Consider the following 20,555-nt stretch of genomic DNA (forward strand, 5'->3'; position numbering starts at 1 on the left):
AAAATAAATTAGTCTTGAGAAGATATTTAAAAACCCAGATAGTATCAATTCAACAAGGCTTGAGAACAACGGCCTGCGGACAGAGAGCCAGGCCCACAAATACACATGACCCTGACCTTAAACCTAATGTTGTGTACTTCCAACTCATCTTAGTATTTTTCTTTGTCATTGAGAAAGACAGAAGGAAACTGAGAGGGAGAAGTCACACAGGAGAGAGGGTTCTGGTGGGATTTGATCATTAGGCAGTGCGAGGGATGTGACTCTTTCATCCTTTGCCCTAAACAGTACAGGCCAGCCTGCGGTGGCAGGGAGGCCTTGGAAGTGGACTTAAGGGCTGCAGATTCGAACCCCGAATGACCTCCCCCTCTTATTCAGTACTGTAGACTCACCGCCAATGTTGTCCGCCACTCACCTCTTCAGAATATACCTCACCCTCTAGCACCCCTCTCTCCTTGTATCCCTTCTTGTTGCTTATTTTTGATAGAGATGCCAGTTATACTATGAGGATGTATTTTGGTTACTTGTTCAGTATGTTATTTAGATGGGTTTGATTGTCCACAAATGCATTTTTGTTTTATTTAGAGCATATTGTTTAGACAGATGCTAGGTTTGATGTTTACCCGGTATCATAGTTACTTACTTACTAATTGATTTCTTTGCACTCCATTTAGTTGGCCAATACTCTGATCTTGCGCTTTGTAAGTCACTGATTAAGCTGTCTGCTAAATGGCTAAATTGAAAAATTGTAGATGGGCAAAGTGGCCTCCACACAATCAAGTTAATAGTTAGTTGAGACATCAAGTGTAACAACTTGCACAACTTCAGTTACGTTTAGAGAAACTGAAACATAATTCAGCAACTGGACCAGTCACATGCATCTTTGACACATTGACGGCCTGAACTGGCTGGTCGACTCTTGCTGCCAACGTGTGTCATGACAGGTTTCCACAACAAGTCCTCTTTATCACTCAGCATCACTGGGGCCATTGTCAGGGCCTCCTTGCCATGGGACTGTCTGCTGAGAGGGATGATGACGTTCGCAGACGCGCTGTGAGAGAGTGCACTCTTTCATTCCAGTGGTGAGGTGCGCTGTGCGTTACGCACAGCTCACCGCTGGAATGAAAGATATCTGAGGTGGAGCGGGACGTTTACAATGGGCCATTACATTTTCACACACATACACGTACACGCGGATGATGACACAGGAGTGATGGTCCATGCAGCCAGGTTGACAGGTATGCTGTGTTGACAGGGCTATTTTAGGACAATTGTGAGAGCTTATATTGTTATGTCCGGATACCGGCAAACAGGTAGGGCGCTCTGGCTGTCAAAATCTCACAGGTGCAACCGCAGCATAAACTATCTCAGGTATACGATTTCATACCACTTTCTCATAACATGTAAACTGAGTAAACTGGGTACATTTAAGCCATTTACTCAGTAATTACACTTGGGCCACTATAAAGCAAGCGCACAATAAGTGCGAGGTTCAATAAATAATATTGAATAACCTGGACATTACACAAGTAATGAATACTGTACTGTAACCACTTAGCATGCAGTCTGAGTTAAGCCTGCATTATGACACGTGAGCTTGTAGATCGTCTATTTTTGGCTCATGACAGCGCAACCATGAATAAATCTGAGTTGATACAGCTTCAGGCCACGCACTGGGAACAAAGCAGAGATAAGACCAGGGTTTATTTGCCCTTGCAAATCAGTGTCTCTCCTTTCTTTGCATGAACAGAAAGATAAACCTTAGTGCAGAATGATAAACTGAGTGCATGCAATGTGTGCGCGTGTGCAATTAGGCATACAGAGACCTTGAATGACGCATGGCAATCCTTGTTTTACATAGACCTACGAAATGACAGCGCGTGATTTAAATTATTTGGTGACACGTGTAAAAAAAAAAAAAGAAAAAGAAAGAAAAAAAGTAAAGTGAACTACAGGGAATGTTTTGCTTTTTTAAAACTTTCATTTGCATCACATGGGAACCTCTGCCGGTTCATCCTTGTCTGTCAAATCCAGCCACGTCCCATCATACCTGCATCAACCACGGTGGCATCATTGCCAAGGGCGGTGACATCACGGCGGGAGTCTCAATCATTTATCTTGAAGGGGTGAAACGAGGATGACATCTCTGGTGCTGTCAGGTTTTTTCTTTTTTTTTTTGGCTGAAGGGCTGGAAGGGGTTGGGGGTTAACCCATTCAATCCAGGAACGCATCTCTGCTATTTTAGATTTATTTGGCTATTCAAAAATAGCAGATATACAAGCTCATAGCGCGGCACTCGGTGCCGCGCTATGAGCTTGTAGATCTGCAGTTTTTGAAAGGCCAAAGTATAAAATAATGCTTATTATTCTCAAATCTAAGATGACACAGTATGTGTGCCCGGATTGAATGGGTTAATAGTGGGGGGCCAACTGTCTACCTGCTTGTTCTTCCTTTCAGGGGAAGCAGCACTTTCTGCTCTGTTCTGACACATGATCTGGGCCTGGAAGGGCATTCCTATGAACTCAACCCAGCCAGTGGCTGCTATCTGCATCACTCCTGATAGACAGATGAAAAAAACATGGTGCAAATCGAGGAAAGGAGTGTGAATGTGCACAGAAAGAGAGAGAGAGAGAGAGAGAGAGAGAGAGAGAGAGAGAGAGAGAGAGAGAGAGAGAGAGAGAGAAGAAAAGACAGTGTGAAAGAGTTCTACACAAGGAGATAAAGATAGAGACAGATTGAGAGACAACTTTTCCATTCATCATCTCTGCATCGCCTCCTCTTTCTGCCTGAGAGGTTGGAGAAAGACCACAGAGCTGTCAGTCATCTCACAGCAGTTTATACCCTCCAGCGACACATGAACTTGGAAGTATGTCAGACGGGGCTGTGTTAATACTGACACACACATGCAGACGCGCGCGCGCGCACGCACGCACGCACGCACGCACGCACGCACGCACGCACGCACGCACGCACGCACACACACACACACACACACACACACACACACACACACACACACACACACACACACACACACACACACACACACACACACACACACACACACACACACACACACACACACACACACACACACACACACACACAGTACACATAAACTCACCTCACACACAGGCACACAATCTGTAACAATGTATTATGGCTGATTCATAATGTATATAATTAAAAGTAAAACTAAGTCATTAAGAAGGTAGACTGCAACAGAAAACTCATGTAGTTTATATAGCTGTCAAATTAAAGTTTTTGATCCAACAAAGCATTATGAGAATAATTAAGACCGACTGCATTTATTTTTTAATTATTGGATATATCGACCATTCACCATCTACGTAAGTATTCAAAACATGAACAGAAACTCATTTAACGATGAATGTAAAAGACAACACAACAGGAGCACACCACATAAATACTAACAAACAAAATTCCACACCCTCTCTTTATCTAAACTATGCCTGATGCTGCACAATGCAGTCTAAATAAAGAACATCTATCTGATCCCTGAGACCTGGCAGCCAAAAGCAATCAGAATCATTACAGCATAACAGCCTAGCACACACCCTTACTGTGGCACATAGACAGAGGGCCTCTGACGCTTCTTTACACTTAGTTGCGCGCCAGGGTCCAAAAATAGTCGATCTACAAGCTCACAACACGCTGCGCTACTACGACGTGTCATGAGCTAGTGGATCTGCTATTTTTGGTGTGAGATTCGATGTGCAACAGAGCATGAATCAGGCTTAAGTGAGACAAATCTGCAGGGTTCACATGAAAACCCAGACTGACAGCTTTGAAAAATTCAATACAATGGAGACAAACAGCAGCTATGGCACTGGTTAGGAATGGACAATTAACTGAAAATATATTGAAACCCGATATTAGAACCAATAACAAATGTGGGTTAAACAAATAATCGAGAAGCTTTAAAAAAAAATAATATCAACAAATTAACACATAACATTTTGAATAGATTTTTTTTTTCATCGACAAAATCGATTAGTCTGATTAACCACTTAATCAGTGGCTTCATAATTGTGCCGTACAAAAATTGTGAAAATAGACGATCCTTTTTTTTCCTCCATTAATCGTAATGGAGGCAAAAGTCTGAAATAATGGTGATATTGATTTGAAGTGGAAAGTCTCCACCTCACCTGTCCGGCTCACTGCTCTACTCAAAACAGAACCGTGACGGGCTGATTAGCTGACAGCCTCAGACCGCAAGGCCTTTTTTTCTGCTTTCACACGTGAATAAATCTATCTGCTGAAAAACACTGGCTGTGTTATTCCGTAACCGCCGCGTTTTCACCCGTGCAGAAAACGTCTACGCACGCCTGGCGCCCGTTTTTCTTTTTCCACGACCAACAGGAAAGCACCGCAGTACCGAAGCAGCCCGCGGGTGTTAAAGAGGCCAATAAACATACATGCAGATGTGCACGCACACACACACACACGCACACCCAACATGTGTTCCTAACCATAAGACAGACCTCCCCTGCACCAACACAGCAGGCACACCTGCGCATTTAACCCTCGCAGCCCCTCACCCAGGTCTGCCCCTCCTGTCCCGAGGGCCGGGGGAGATAAATGAGCTCGTGTCAGACATATGCTCTGACAGGGCTAATGATGAATTACACATATATTAGCACACAGCCCCGGGACACCCCCTCCCCACCCACCCCACATACTACAGCCACACGCACCCGCCAGCACAGTATGTGCTCATACGTAGGCACTCGTTTCTGCCATGGCTGATGGAAAATAAAGAGTAACTCAACAGTCTGAGTTAGACAAATTGGTAATGGAGAGGATATAACACCCCCCCCCTCCCCCTACATCTTTCTTTGCCTGTGTCTCTCTCACACACACGCACACACTTGACGATGACAGGTACTTCCAGTTGAGTAGTGGTGAAGATAGTGTCACTTACTTCCTGTCTCATGGGGTCAGAGGTTAAATGCTCTTCAATCTCTTTTTCACTTTTAACCACAATTTTTCAAAAATGTCCAAAATCTTTACAAGTTGTGAGCTTGTAGATTGACTATTTTCACAATTTATTTTCAAAATTATAATAAAGGAATGGTTTTGGATATATGAGGTTTTCACTCGACAGCGACGATTTCCTCAATGCCTACAGCTAAATGATTAAACGTAGACTGACACTCATCAATACAAACACAAACTATTACAATATTAGATTACGGTATGTCTATGGCATTCTACAGGGTTAACTGGTGTTTTATTCATGGTGGGACATACAATGAGGTGAGTGCATGATTGGCTTGCCCTAAAGTAAATCAGGTGCTAGTATTTATTTGTTGGTAAATGGGTAACGTGTCTACATCAGGCTGGCGGTGGGGTTGCAGTGGGTGCTGCACTTACAAATCCTGAAGCCCCATTTATATTGTTGTTCAACTGGACTCTCTTTCCCAGGTGTTTTGTTCAGGTGGGCAAGGTTTTGTGGTCAGGTTTAGGCATAATATCTGTGAGGTTATGGTTAGGCATAGTGTTTGTGAGGTTAGGGTTAAGGTTAGGTTTAGTAGGCATAGTGTTTGTGAGGTTAGGGTTAAGGTTAAGGTTAGGTTTAGGCATAGTGTTTGTGAGGTTAGGGTTAAGGTTAGGTTTAGGCATAGTGTTTGTGAGGTTAGGGTTAAGGTTAGGTTTAGGCATAGTTAATAAAGAAGGAGTCCTGTTGTTGAACGGTGTCGCGCACCGAACATAGTCTGCTGTGTACGGAGCGCGATAGTCGTCGTACGATGGAGAATAAATTAGGCATGAGTGTAGAATTTTAACATGTGGGGTTCAAAGTTAATAAGTATAGTTAACTGAAGCTAATGTAATAATAAAAACTATAATTGAAAGAGTATTTTAGTCAACAGGATTAAAAAATAAAAGGTTTTAGAAAATAATTATAATCTAAAACTGTAATTGTAAAACTAAAAATCCTTAGTTTTAGTCTGTCATAAATACGTAAGCCTAGTATTTTATCTATCTTACACATTTTTTGTTGTGCCAGTTTTAACTGTGCAGAAATTTAGTGGCGTTTTTGTTATTATAAGTGGTATGTTTTCTTCTGACCTTTTCGAATCTCACCTCTGACAAATGCCCCATATTAAACCTAATAAAAAACGAAACCATGACTAAGCCTTTTCACAAAATAAAAGTAAAGTAAACCAGCAAACCCACTTTAAAAACAAATAAAATCTAAACTGAAAACAAAGTCAAAATATAAATAAACAAAAATGAAATCTAATTAAAATGTAAAAACTATAATAACGTTGGTGGGGTTAGAAAGTTGAATGAATAATTACACATAACTAACACAGACTATTAGGCCCCCAGGTGTGTTGACCGGGGGGGGGGGCTTCCCTTCTCTGAGCCGTCAGTCAGCGGCGTCTCTTCCCTAATCCTCCGCCATCACTCAGCTGGAGCTTCCCTCTAATCCCACTGAGCCACTGCACAGCACAGGGGCCACTGCTGCCTTTAAACTGAGAACCTGTCAGTTAATCCAGGCCACAACAGCCAGGAGTAACCCTATACCCCCCCACCCCTCCACCAAGGAGCGGCTCCGACACCCTTGGGCCACAGCGATGACAGCGAAGGGACCTCCCAAGCATTTAGAGATACTGTAGGCATGATTAGAATAGAGATGAAACCATGCATACCTCACACTTTGACAGAGAAAGACAAGGATTGCATGGGGGGGGTTCTTCTAAATGTTATAGCCAATTATACAGTATTTACCCCATTTTTCTCCCAATGTAAGCGTTAAGCCAAATAATCCCCCCCCAAAGATTTCTGTGGTTTGCCACAGCTGTTGTTGTACCCTACCTGGCTCACCTGCCAGTGAGGAGCCTCCATCCTTCAGGACCTTCCCCTGCTATAGTAGTCGCTATAGAGCAGTGGTTCTCAAACTTTTTCATGTCAAGGACCCCCAAATTGACACTTATTAGCCCGCGGACCCCCATTTGAAAAGATAAGCCAGGGACCCCAATGAGAGAAGGTTTATACGGCTTTCTAGCAGTGATTCTCAACCATTTTAATGTCAAGGACCCCCAGTTTGACATGTTTTAGGCTACGGACCCCCATTTAATGTCATTTATACCTCTGGGACCCCAATTTATATTATAAAATCAAAGTTAATTTAACTCTCAGAGTTACAGAACCATAAGGGTCCATTTGGTTCCTATCCATCATTTAGCTGGGGACCCCCTGGAACCGCCTCAAGTACCCCTGGGGGTCCCCGTACCCCACTTTGAGAACCAATGCTATAGAGTGACTGCCCTCGCAGCTAAGCTAACCTTCCCTGAACATGGCTAATTGCGCGGCGAGGCCATGCTGGATGCACCGGAGGATTCGTACTCCCAAACGCTGCAGTAGTTGACAGATACCCAAAAGCCCCATTTATGTTTTACGCTCCAAATAATCTTACAACTGCCTTCTTTTCCATATACATTTTTTCCACTTTATTCTAAAGGAGAGTGGGTTATGGGACTATGGGACAGATTCACAGGATGTAAGGCTCTTGAGGGATTCATTCCTCTGCCAACAGGGGCCAACATCTAGCACCTTAATCCCCCCATTGACAGGCAGGCAACGTCTTTAACCACTTAAACACTATATACTTTGTTGAACGTCAAAGAGCAAAAATAGCCGAACTACAAGCTCAAGACGTGTGTCGCAACGCTTGTAAATGTGTTACGTTTGTCTATTTTTGCCAAATGATCCATATGGTTAAGATAGCACACATTCACACACACAGGTGCTTTGGACCAGGCACAGACAGATGAACACAGACATGCCACCACAACCACCCTTCAGACCGTCAACCAACAGGTCACAAGCCCTCTCCATTAAATAATACCACCAGAGGTTGCGTGCCCCAATATGTGTGCTCACTCAGCACCTTTCTGCAGGATGCATTACTTTTAGATAGGCTAAATGGCCGGTTTCCAGCTGCTAACAAGCATACAATAAGCGTCTCTTTAGCCATTGACTGGATCTGTTACAGCTGATAAGTGCATGGTCCCAGACACAATGACCGGCAATCAGATACACACAGGGAAAACACTTGGCATTTAATTTATATTAATGGCAGGCACAACTAACAGGAAATATGCGTTGTGCCATGAAAGCCATATGAATTATATGGGGAGACATATGTTCAAGTGCTGAGGTGATGAGTGGGGCTTTCACACTCTTACACCTGTTATTCATGGTCAGCAATGCAAGGAAGTAACCACAAAAGCAAAACAAAAAAACCCCTCTTGAAAACACTTTTGAATAATGTGTCTTGATCTCTATCATACAACAATAAATGTAGCTAACAGCTTCAACCACTCAATATCTCTGTTAGTGTTACAGGGTTATGCCCATTCACAAAAGTATTGTATCATACTTTATTTGTTAAAGGGGAAGTTCCCCCAAAAATGACTTCATTTCCATTGTTTACTCAACCCATGGTGAATACAGGAAGAATTCTCGCTCATATAACATTTCTTTACGGTGAACGAAGAAATCCAAAAACGAAGATACTTGATGGCAAGATTAACGACAGCAATTTATTCATTCACCGTAAAGCAATGTTACACAAACACAAATTCTCCTTGTATTCATCACACCAGGGGGTGAGTAAACCATAGAAATAAAGTCATTTTTGGCTGAACTTGCCTCTAAACGGAAGTGCTCTTACAACTAAGGCAGGCTTTTGTGAACTCCAACACCCACTATCATTCATCAGAGAAGAACATCTGTGATAGCACCTGGGCAGAGCTTGCCTTAAAACTTTATCTCTGCTTCCAGGTGGGAACATTTGTGAATGGCCAAGTTTAAGATCATTTAAACACCATGGTGGTCTGTCAGCTGAGGATTCACACACACACACACACACACACACACACACACACACACACACACACACACACACACACACACACACACACACACACACACACACACACACACACACACACACACACACACACACACACACACACACACACACACACACACACACACACCAGGTAGCAGGACAGCTGTCAGCCTAGCCATGGCTGTCGCAATAAACCCTAGGTGTCCTGAACATTTGCCTGCTCGTAATGGGAGGATCCCAAAGTCACTGGGAGGGTACAAGTTAGCAAATGTTGGTCATGGGGCTATTCTTCAAAATAATACTTCATGACAATGACAATGACAGGGGGCTATTCTGAAATAGAATGCTTAATGACAATGACAGCCAGTCTTCATAATACAGTAGTAAATCACTTATCCAAACCACATATTCAAACTATTTCAGTTAAAAAATTATAAACCAAATGGGCATCGCTGAAAATGTCTCTTAAAATAATATACACAATAAAAAGCACATTATATTTTGGACTAATATGCGCATGCATATCATTTTTTATAAGAACTACTGATGTATTTTCTACTGTTTTGTGTAACAACATAAAAACATTCACGTCACATACACACACACACACACACACACACACACAGATGCCCGACTCACCACTTCAGTGGGGCGGAAGTATTTTGGGTCCACCTTCACGTGCACCACCCCGGTCTCCTGGCAACGACCCACCTCTTGCTCATCCTTCCCCTCCCAACTGGGGGGGAGAGAGAGAGAGAGAGAGAGAGAGAGAGAGAGAGAGAGAGAGAGAGAGAGAGAGAGAGAGAGAGAGAGAGAGAGAGAGGGGATTATACACATCTCAGTGAAAATGACAATTTTCCCACAACTGTTTGGGGCTTCTTCTTCTCTTGTTCCCTTTGCTGTTTGTTTCTTTAAGGTCTCGGACAGACAAAACATGTCACAATTCATCCCCCATTCTGAGACCACGCACCCCTCCCCCACCGCCACACACACACACACACACACACACACACACACACACACACACACACACACACACACACACACACACACACACACACACACACACACACACACACACACACACACACACACACACACACAACAGGTGAGCGCTTCCAATCTCACATCATTGTGACAGGGGAGGAAACATCAGGGAGGTGACTGGAAGGTGAGATGGAGGAGGGGAGGGGGTAGGGGGGGGGGTGTTAGACGGAGGAGGGGTAGAGGGGCGGATGAGGTGGGGTGTTAGGAGGTCTGTGTGACACCAAATGAGGTGTAAGGAGGCCTTTTGCCTCAGTCAGGCTGTCATGACACGATTCACCGATTCCATCTTGTGTGTGTGTGTGTGTGTGTGTGTGTGTGTGTGTGTGTGTGTGTGTGTGTGTGTGTGTGTGTGTGTGTGTGTGTGTGTGTGTGTGTGTGTGTGTGTGTGTGTGTGTGTGTGCGTGCGTGCGTGCGTGCGTGCGTGCGTGCGTGCGTGCGTGCGTGCGCGCGCGTGCGTGTGTGTGTGGACATAATACAGGTGACAGTGAGAAATGAGAATAGGCACAGGTACATACAAAAACTTGAGCGCAGACAGAAACTTGAGTGCAGGAGTGAAACGCTGTCAAGCAGTGGTTCCCAAACCTTTTAGTTCAAGACCCAAAAGAGAAATTAGACGCTAACCAAAACTAGTGAAAAAAAAATAGCAGATCTACAAGCTTGTAGATCTGCTATTTTCACTACTTCGTAAAGGTTTTCAAAGAAATTTCGCACACCTAGAATAAAAGCTTAAGAGCAGGTGCGTAGGCAAACAAGTGCACATCAATAATAAAAGAATACGCCCGCACAGTCACACTGCCAAACTGCACGGTACAGGAGCACATTTATTGAGAGAGAAGCAACGTTTCGGTCACTGATGACCTTCTTCGTACCGTGCAGTTTGGCAGTTCTTTCATTATTGATTTTATTTGAAATACTTTTGGAAAATGTTGGAATTGTTTTTAACTGATGAAAAGTTGTGATTTTTTTGTTCAAACTTTTGAAATAATATATATATATATATGAAACGAAAAAAAATGAGATATTTACTCGCGACCCATAAAAATTGGTCTGCGACCCGAACCCAGGTCCCGACCCACTGTCTGGAAAACAGTGCTGTCGAGGACACACACACACACACACACACTGTCTGTACAAGTGTACATTTGTACTCACACAATAGTCTTGCCCACATGTTTGAAGGCCTCCTCTACAAACTCCCGCACGCTGTGCACGTCCCCCGTTGCTATGACGAAATCATCTGGTGTCTCCTGCTGCAGCATTATCCACATGGCCTGAGAGACAGACAGACAGACAGACAGACAGACAGACAGAAAGAGACACATAGGTTTAGATCAGTGGTTCTCAAAGTGGGGTACGGGGACCCCTAGGGTTCCTTGAGGGGGTTCAAAATGTGTTAATATAGCATTAACTTTTTTTTTTGGACCGCTTTAACCGTAGTTCATGCTTCATCTATTCAAAAATAGTAGATCTACAATCTCAGAGGGAGCTTGTAGGTCTATTTGTTTAATTGTTCTAACACTTTTGAATCATTCTTTACATTTTCAACACAAATGTTCTTTTATAGGGGGGTCCCTGGCACAAAATATGTTCATATGGGGGTGCGCGGCCAATATATATATTATATATTAATTGGGGGTTGCTTGACATGAAAATGTTTGTCTGGTTTAGATCACTGAGAGATCATAACGGCGCTCTGATTTGGACCGGGGCCCAACTGGATCCTGACAGACAGGAAGTGAACCTGCGACCCCTGAGCGGGGCGTCCGCCTGTACCTCTGTCCTGACGTCACCGCAAGGCCTCATGGGAGGCATACCGTGGGAAAGGAGGACAGAGCACTCCCATAGGCCTCATGCGTTGCTGGCACACAGAAAAACAAAACATGCACTCTACACCAGTACCAGTGCTAAATGCAGACACATGCAGAATAAAAGGCATCGTTGAGCAGATGATATAGCGCTGTGGGGACGAACACATCCTCTCTGCCTGTGACTCGCTCTTACGCCTGATTTATACTTAGTGGCACACACCTAAAATAGCCGATCTACAAGCTCACAACGAGACACATTGTGAGCGCAAATCAGGCCTTGGACTTCTATTTGCAACTATGAGGTCCAGGCTGTATTATTCCGAGTCTATACCCCAGTGAAAGCTGATAGTCCTGGGCCCTGAGCAGAGAGAGACACTATATTAAACAGCCAGGCAGAGCGTCTATGCATGGTCCCATAATATTTATGGTGAACCGGAGCCAGAAGGTCGGCGCTGGTGACCCCTCGCACGTCCAACCTGATTAGAAGGGCCACCAGCGGGGTCAGGAGAGGCACGCTAGACAGGCACACGCACGTGTTCACACATGCACGAGGACGCGGTCACTGAGAGGGGGCAGATACACACAAACACATACGCCGACACGCGTGCACGTAGAAAGTCAGATATGTATTTGTGCACACGGACAGTCAGTGGGATGTAGATGTAATTCTGGCACTTGCATTCATGTGCATGTGTTTGCACAGACAAACAGCAGCCCACCCACACACAGTAGTGGTTGAAAGTTTGTGATCCCGTTAGAATAGTCAAACATTTCTGCTCAACCACATGAACCCTAGCATCTCTATTCTTGGGTGAACATTCAGTGAAGATATTCAGTCTACAATAAGCTCACAACGCATTGCGACACGTGTAGATCGGCTTGATGATGAAGAGATTTGGTGTAGAGGAATAAAAGGAAGGGCCAAGTATAGATCCCTATGGGACCCTGGGCAACTAAGTATATAGGGTTTAAGTGGTTAAATATGGCCTAAAACATATATATGGACAGACTCTTCCCCAACCATTTCCCCAATGAGGCCAGATTATATATGGCACCTGTTGGCCAATGATAACTCTATTGGCTCCTGTCCTCTGTTTGGGGTTTGGTCTTAGGAGGTATGTAGTTAAAGCTATCATTTAACATGCACAATTCAGCCTTTTTAATGGCATGGCGCATAAGGTATGTCTATCTAAAGGGTTAACATTTTCGCAAACTCTCAAGGACCACTGTACTGGCACTTCTGTTGTCTGGAACACACATTCTAGACCACTGGTTCTCCATGTGAGGTCTAAATGATTGATAGTTAGGAACCAAATGGACCCTTACGGGTCTGTAACTCAGAATGTACAAATGGAGCCAAATGGACCTGTAGCCATTTGTATACTTTCAGAGACCAGTGACTGTTCACTGAGAACAACCACTGTTCTTTAAACTCTGAGAGTTAAAAGAACAGAATGTTTTCATTTTAACATTAACGAAAACATTTTTGAACAGCAGTCTACCCTGCTTTACGGCTCACAATGTTGGAGAATGACAGAACATGATCTCAGCAAACTGTCAACCTTCCACACAAAAAGCCTATGGAAATAAAATACACAGAATATTCTGGTCTACTCAGCCCGTGTAAACAAGACCACATGGCCACCATCATTATGAGAAGGCAATGGAAAACCTAACAAACCTAACAAAAAAACTAACGCCTGGGTAACGAGGCTACTGGATACTAGGGCTGTCCCCTAAAAGTCGACGCGTCGTGCAAGGAGCCTGACGTCGACTCACATTCCTTGAGTAGAGCCGTTTTTTTTGTGGGGGGGGGGGGGTGCATACTAGCAGAAGCACGCGTTGCAAGAAGTGCAGGAGGAGTGGTTATATCGCAGGTGTAAAGTAAAAGCGAAAGTGAAAACAACAAGTTTGGAAGCATTTCGAGGTTATGAAGGACACAGACCCTAAAAAATCAAGCGTTTACTCTTAAAAGCAGCTAGCACTTGCTGCATGCGCACCCCCCCCTTTATAAAACCTTATAAAACGACTCCGTCGACTCTACATTAAACCAGCGACTCTGAGTCGACTCACTAAATCCTGAGTCAGGGACAGCCCTACTGGACACCAGACGGTAAACGTAAAAGGGGCCGACCCAAGTACACCTGGCGTAGGACAGTGTGAGAGGGACAGCTAAAGACCTTGCATCACAACTGGGGAACTAGAAAGACATTGGCTCAGAACATTCGTTGCTGCCCTTCATGACAGCCGGCATAAAGGGCAGTAAGTAAGCAAGTAACCACATAAACCCTAAGGGTTCACGTGTCAATCCTGGGGGCAAACATTTGGAAAACATTTCAGATCTACAAGCTCAGCAGATATTTAGTGTAGAGGGGAAAAAAGAGGAAGCCTAGTATAGACTTCTGGGGAACTCGGGTCAATGTAGTACTGCATATAGCGTTTAAGTGGTTAAATTAGCACTCAGGATTTTGCAGTGCGTACAAACATGTTTTCAGGATGGAGGTACACATATAGTATCAACATGAGTGCTATCACAGGACACACACACACACACGGTCATGTAGAGTGGAGCTATAATCCAGACAGGACACAGGAGGATGGTGGTGAGGTCTGTAGTTTGGCTGGACTCTGCTTTGCTCTCTGTCTCCTACTGAGGTGACTTAAAGACTCCTGCTGCTGCTCGCCTCGCTTCCCCAGCAGCACATCAGCACGTTTTATGTGCTATACTTGGATGTGTGCGAGACAAGACTGTGTGTGGGTTTTGTGTATCAGTGTGTGTGTGTGTGTGTGTGTGTGTGTGTGTGTCCAGCCACATCAGCAGGTTTTATGCGGTACAGTTGGACAGCGCGGAGGTTGGCCGTCTCGCTGTGCACATTTTATCTGTGCTCCCTCTGCTGTACTACTCAGCGCTGAGTGACTCTCTCTCACACACACACACACACACACACACACACACACACACACACACTTGCAGACAAACATGCCCACGTGTGTGCGCACTCAAATACACACCTATAGAAAAACAATTTGTTTCTCCAATCTCTGTAAGTAAACAAAGAGCTTATCACATAATATATTTTAATATACAGTATATATAATATCACGTACTGACAATTCTATTGTATTGGTTTCAAATAGGTTTATCTACACATACTGATTATGCAATCACATACAAAATGAATATACCTATGCGTGCGCGCACACACACACACACACACACACACACACACACACACACACACACACACACACACACACACACACACACACACACACACACACACACACACACACACACACACACACACACACACACACACACACACACACAGTGTGATGGAATGCTCCTCCCTGGGGAGTGGATGCTGCTCTATGTGGGAATAGTTTGGGGTCACCTGAGTGGTCTGTGTCAATCTCTCCCCTGAGCCCGTCACCTGACCTCTCACCCTTTGACCCCTAATGGACAAACCAGATTCTCACACTGTGCCATCAGCCAATGGTGACGGCCCCTGTGTTTGACTGACAGCGGAACAAACCAATCGTCACATATTCGTGTTTCAAAACAAAGTCCTGTGCAACCAGAGGTAGTGTTTCATTTGTCACTCCATTTCATGCTCGTGTGGTTGATGGCAAAATTAACTAAACTAAACTCACAAAGCAAATGTCTCTCGCTCTCTGTCAACACAAGGTTTAAGAGAAAGCAAATACAGAACAAGTCATTAGTCAAAGGGAGACTCGATGGAGTAGAAATGACAAAGAATGAGACTAAATACTGTTCATGCATAGCTCAAGTAATTCAGCATTTGAGCACAGGGAAATGGAAACATGTTACTGTGTAACGTTCAAGACAAATTAACAGCTTGCTTGCACAAGACCCAGGCTGATGAATGAAATCAAAAATGAATTCACGTACTGTACACTACAGTACTGACTGGCCCAGTCAGCTCAGCTGGCTCATGGGTCCAGGAACTAATTATCACCGGAAAGAGTGAAATACCAAACACGCGTGACATCTACACCGTAATACTGTTTTGATCGTCTGACCGGCCGATTATTTGGACTGGTAATGAAGCTGCCTGGTTCTCTTACACCCCTCTGATGAATGTGGATCATGTAGCGAACTGGACGGCGGTGATGATGGGTGTTGTGGGGAAAAAGAGGGCCGCGCCGCTGCCCTCGGAGCCAGAGAAAATGTTTATCACAGGAGCTGAGTGATATGGCCTCCGCTGATTTTTCAACCAAGTAATGTAATAAATAACACCGTGTGCGATTTTCTGCTTGTCGTGGAGGCAAGTGAGGCTGAACGGAACCATGTGAGAAGACGTGTGCGTGTGTGTGTGTGTTGTTGTTGTGTGTATTCCGACATCTGCTCATCGATAACCACCAAGCGGTTTGGCCTATAGGTGTAGGTGTACCCATGTGTCCATCTTTCTCCTCTTTTTTTTGCCTCTATCCCTACTTCTTTCTTTCCACCCCATTTTCCCCCTTTCTCCCCAGTTCTTTACCACCTTCCTTCCCCCAATCTCCTCCCTCCACCATCTTTCTTTTCGCCTCTCCTCTCCAATGCTTCCCCTCCCTCCCTCCCTCTCTCTCTCTCTGGGTTTCTCTGGTTCATTTGCTATCTGATAAACAGCTCAGAGGTTGAGTCCTTCACACTCAGAGAGTACCTTTCCTGTTCTCATGGCCATTCGCTGACCCGTCCCCACTCAGCCTCAGAGAGCTAGACCTCCTACATGCTGCAATCAAAATACTCCCGGAGAAAATGTATTGAAACTGTCAAATATGTCACATGTGATATGTGAGGAAGCCCCCGCCTGTGTGCAGAATTGTCCTAATCTCAAGGGAGTTGTGACTTTTCATACCTTGGATATTTTGGCCATGTTCTGTCTTGTGTGTAATGTCTTCTATTTAATCATTATTTTTGTTCACCAACTGCTTTTGATCTTTTTCTTTTTCTCCCTCAATTTACTAGTTTAATAACTGCCAAACCCTACTGTTGGTCTGGGGAAGGTGTAGACAACCACGCCTCCCCCCAATACACATTTAGTTGCCAGCTGCTTCTTTTCACTTGAATGGTAAATGGTGCATTTATATAGCACCTTTATCCAAAGGGCTTGTGCATTACATTGACGCTTTCACAGACATATTCACACACCCGACGGCGGAAGAAACCATGCAAGGCCATTTGGAGTTCAGTGTCTTGCCGAAGGACACTTCGACACTAACTCACGGAGAGCCCGGGATCAAACTGGTTAACCTTCCGTTTCCCAAGCGGCCGCTCTACCTCCTGAGCTTCACTAAGAGTGTGTAACATATGTGGAGGAACACGCTATCCCTACCAGTTCGACTTCCTGCTGAACAGGCGCCTTGACGAACCGGTGGCATTGAACCCCAGTCTCCACGATGGTGGGGAGGAGCCCTACCATTTATGCCTGCGCCACCCTAACACTCATATCTTCTCTTTGATGAGAAACAATTGTGATGTCTGTGGTAACAAAAAGGTTGAAACATAAAAAAAAAATCAGAGCGTATAAAATTGTATCTTTTCCTACATCGCAGAGTATACTGGCAAGGCAAAATGACACAGATGGAAACCAATTCACAGGCACATCTCGTTCTCTCCCATCCTTTCACTTACTGTATACACCTGATAAAGCTACATTCGCCACAAAAACACATTGGGACACCAACAAACCATGTGCAGCCATAGCCCGATCTAGGCCAAATAACAAGCACACATTAAGACTGCTGCCCCCTCCCTCCTAGTCTTCCAGGTTGTTACTCTCTCCTCCGTCTCTGCCTGTCTGACCATGGCTGACATGTGTAATGGCTCACAGTAAACACTTAATGGAGCTGCTATTATGGCCAGAGCCATCAGCCTCAATCACAGCCTGCTAACGCCATTAACCTTCCAGTTTCACACAATCACACGCACACACACACATGCACACACACACGCACGCACAATAATTTCACTGCCTATCAATGTTGCTACCGACTGTGTTGTACTTTGAAATACACACAAGGGTACAACGGTACACAGCAAACACATGCAAGCCTAAAATCTTGCTAAAGCATTAAAGTGGACATTAGAACTTATGGCAAAATATTTAATTGAGAAACAAGACTGCTAAATCACTGGTTTTCAACGTGGGGTCCACCAGGAACCACCAGGAGTAGTTGAGGGGGTTCCAGGTCCTCCCCGGCTAAATGAATGACAGGAACCATATGGACCCTCACAGGTATGTAACTGCGAAGGTGAACAAATGGAACCAAATGCATTTGTACACTCGATTTGACTGAATCGCTGTCCTAAATGAAACAAAACACATGGAGTGATCTTTGGTGGGGAGGGAGGCAAGACTTCACTCCCTTCTCAGAACACAGCATCAGTCCAGCTGCTCTGCCAGACTGCTTTACTCACACTGAATGACATAGTAGGCCTGATTTATACTTTAGTTGAATGCCAGTGTTGTGAACTGAAAATATCAGATCTACAAGACAAGTTCAGTGAGCCAGCGGATCTGCCATTTTCAGTGCAAGACACGGCGCAACTGAGTACTGTAAATCAAGGGTAAATCAGTACAGGTCCCCGTTTGGACACGCAGAACATTCTGGATCTTTACTATGTGATTCTGCAATGGGGTTTTGGAGAACCGACAAGCCTGTCAGGCCGTCACTTCACGACTTCAGACAGACAGGGCCTGACTTTCCCAAACCGTTCCTTCTAGCTCAGTTATCAGAGCAGCTCGCAGTTCGATTCCGCAACTTGCTTGCACAGCTGCGAGGCAAGAATGTCAAAAGGCTGAAAAATAAGACGAAAAGTGTGTTCTTATTTGGCGTGGTCCAGACGATGTCTTGAATAGTAGCAGATGTAGCGCTGGTCTGCCAGCCCCACCTCATACCACTGATAATGAGATTAATGACTCGCACTGAGACGTGTGATTTCACCAAACACGCACGCAAACACGTACGCGCACGTTAACGCGCACACTGGCGAGTGCGCGCGCACACACACACACACACACACACACACACACACACACACACACACACACACACACACACACACACACACACACACACACACGTACGCGAACATGCGCACTGGCATGCTTGCACGTGATCATGCGTGCTGAAACACACAAACATGCATACACACTTGCACATGATACGCAAAGACATGCACGCACATTCGCAAGGGAACAGGCATACACACACACACACACACACACACACACACACACACAAACACACATAATATTATGCATGCACACACACACACACACACACACACACACACACACACACACACACACACACACACACACACACACACACACCACTGTGCAACGTCACACTCGTGCTAAGGGCATGGTGTAGATCATGTACGTCATACTGAGGCCGTTATCAGCTGGACTGTTGGGACCCACATCCATCATGGCCACTGCTTCCCGGATACGCCCGCAATCATCCACAGCCATCTTGTACTGAGATTAGGCAAATAGTATTGAAATTACAGCTCCACAGTATGACCTGCACTGATACCAGGGCCAGGACATATCGGCTCCTACTACTGCTGTGGAGTCACACTGATGTTTACATAATGCAACAACTATATTAAACCTCATATTCATCAGAAAGTATTCACATTTTTTTTTATATCTTATAGTCGCAGTCTTTATCGCATCACAAGGTTAGACAAGGTTAGAGGGGTTTACTTCCTTCCTACATGTCCTCCAACACACATGCCTCCATTAAGAAGCGCCCTATTAGCTCTAATAACATAGCCCAGACATTCTCCTTTGTACGTAGATAAGAGTGAAACTTTGCTCTAGTCTTTTTGACAGTCGGATGTTTTGTACCCGATAAGGATATGACTTGAGGTGCTGCTTTTTGGTATGGTTACTTCAGCAGTGCTCAGCTTGTATTGTGAATTGGAGCAGCCGTAATTGTCTGAGGTGGCGTGACTTGAGAGTCGAAGGTATAAAGAGAAATCCTGGATAGATGTGTGTTGGATATGTTAACTGTTCACTTTGCAAAACAGCCTCCCAAAAAAACAAAAAACACAGGCTATGAGGCTAATCCAAAGGGGCCGCACAGTAGTGAACCATAGTGTGTGAGCTACTGGGGAACACGGTTGACTGTCGGACTGTGTGCTCTGCAATGCTCAGTCGCACTATATGCACGTTTTCTATGAGTCTATGTACTTTGTCAGTATAGCGTTAATCGTTTTAATCTTAGGTTGTCAATTTTCATACAGAAAATCTGCAATAAACAGTTTCTGATACTGATAAAATGGTGTCTGTGAATGTACTCATCCCGCTGGCTTTGCCACCATCTCTCCTCTACCTCAAGAAAGGATTGCTCTTCCTCTTTATTTTCTCTTCATCATTCATTACTGTAAGTTCTGACTTAACCTCCAAGATTAACGACAAATATAAAGACCAACCAATGAGGAAGCGCTCTTCTACCAGGCAATTAAACTAGTAACCTATGGCTTGGTAAATAAGGAAGGAAGGGTAGGCTGGACAATATCAAAGTTTGGTTGCGCCATCACTGAGCTACTATGAACGTCATTCGATGCCGTTATCTCAATGTCATGTAGCAGGTGGCTGTGGTTGCCAAATGGTTAAATAAATAGAGCGGATAAAGTTACCAGCGACAAGTGCTTGATTATTATGATGCGTGTGTGTGTCAGAGAGTGAGATATAGCATTCCATAACAGAAGGATAATCCCAAAACAGAGGATTAGAGAAGAGAGGACATGTCTGACAGCTTCCTCTGTGCTCAAAAGATCCTTTTGTTCTTTGTGC

The 20,555-nt window shown here is 44.5% G+C and overlaps 1 protein-coding gene across 1 annotated transcript in view; it reads right to left on the reverse strand.

The window, feature by feature from the left end:
• The window catches only part of gmds (GDP-mannose 4,6-dehydratase), a 167,546-nt gene that overhangs the window by 21,670 nt on the left and 125,321 nt on the right, over positions 1 to 20,555 (reverse strand). Inside the window, exons 8-9 of the mRNA XM_084067896.1 lie at positions 11,084 to 11,202; positions 9,524 to 9,620 (exon numbers count right to left, since the gene is read on the reverse strand). Of these exons, the coding sequence (XP_083924022.1) occupies positions 9,524 to 9,620; positions 11,084 to 11,202 (216 nt within the window). The remainder of the gene's footprint in view (positions 1 to 9,523; positions 9,621 to 11,083; positions 11,203 to 20,555) is intronic.

Source organism: Gymnoscopelus microlampas (genome assembly GCF_963454915.1).
Source record: "Gymnoscopelus microlampas genome assembly, chromosome: 9".
NCBI lineage: Eukaryota > Metazoa > Chordata > Actinopteri > Myctophiformes > Myctophidae > Gymnoscopelus > Gymnoscopelus microlampas.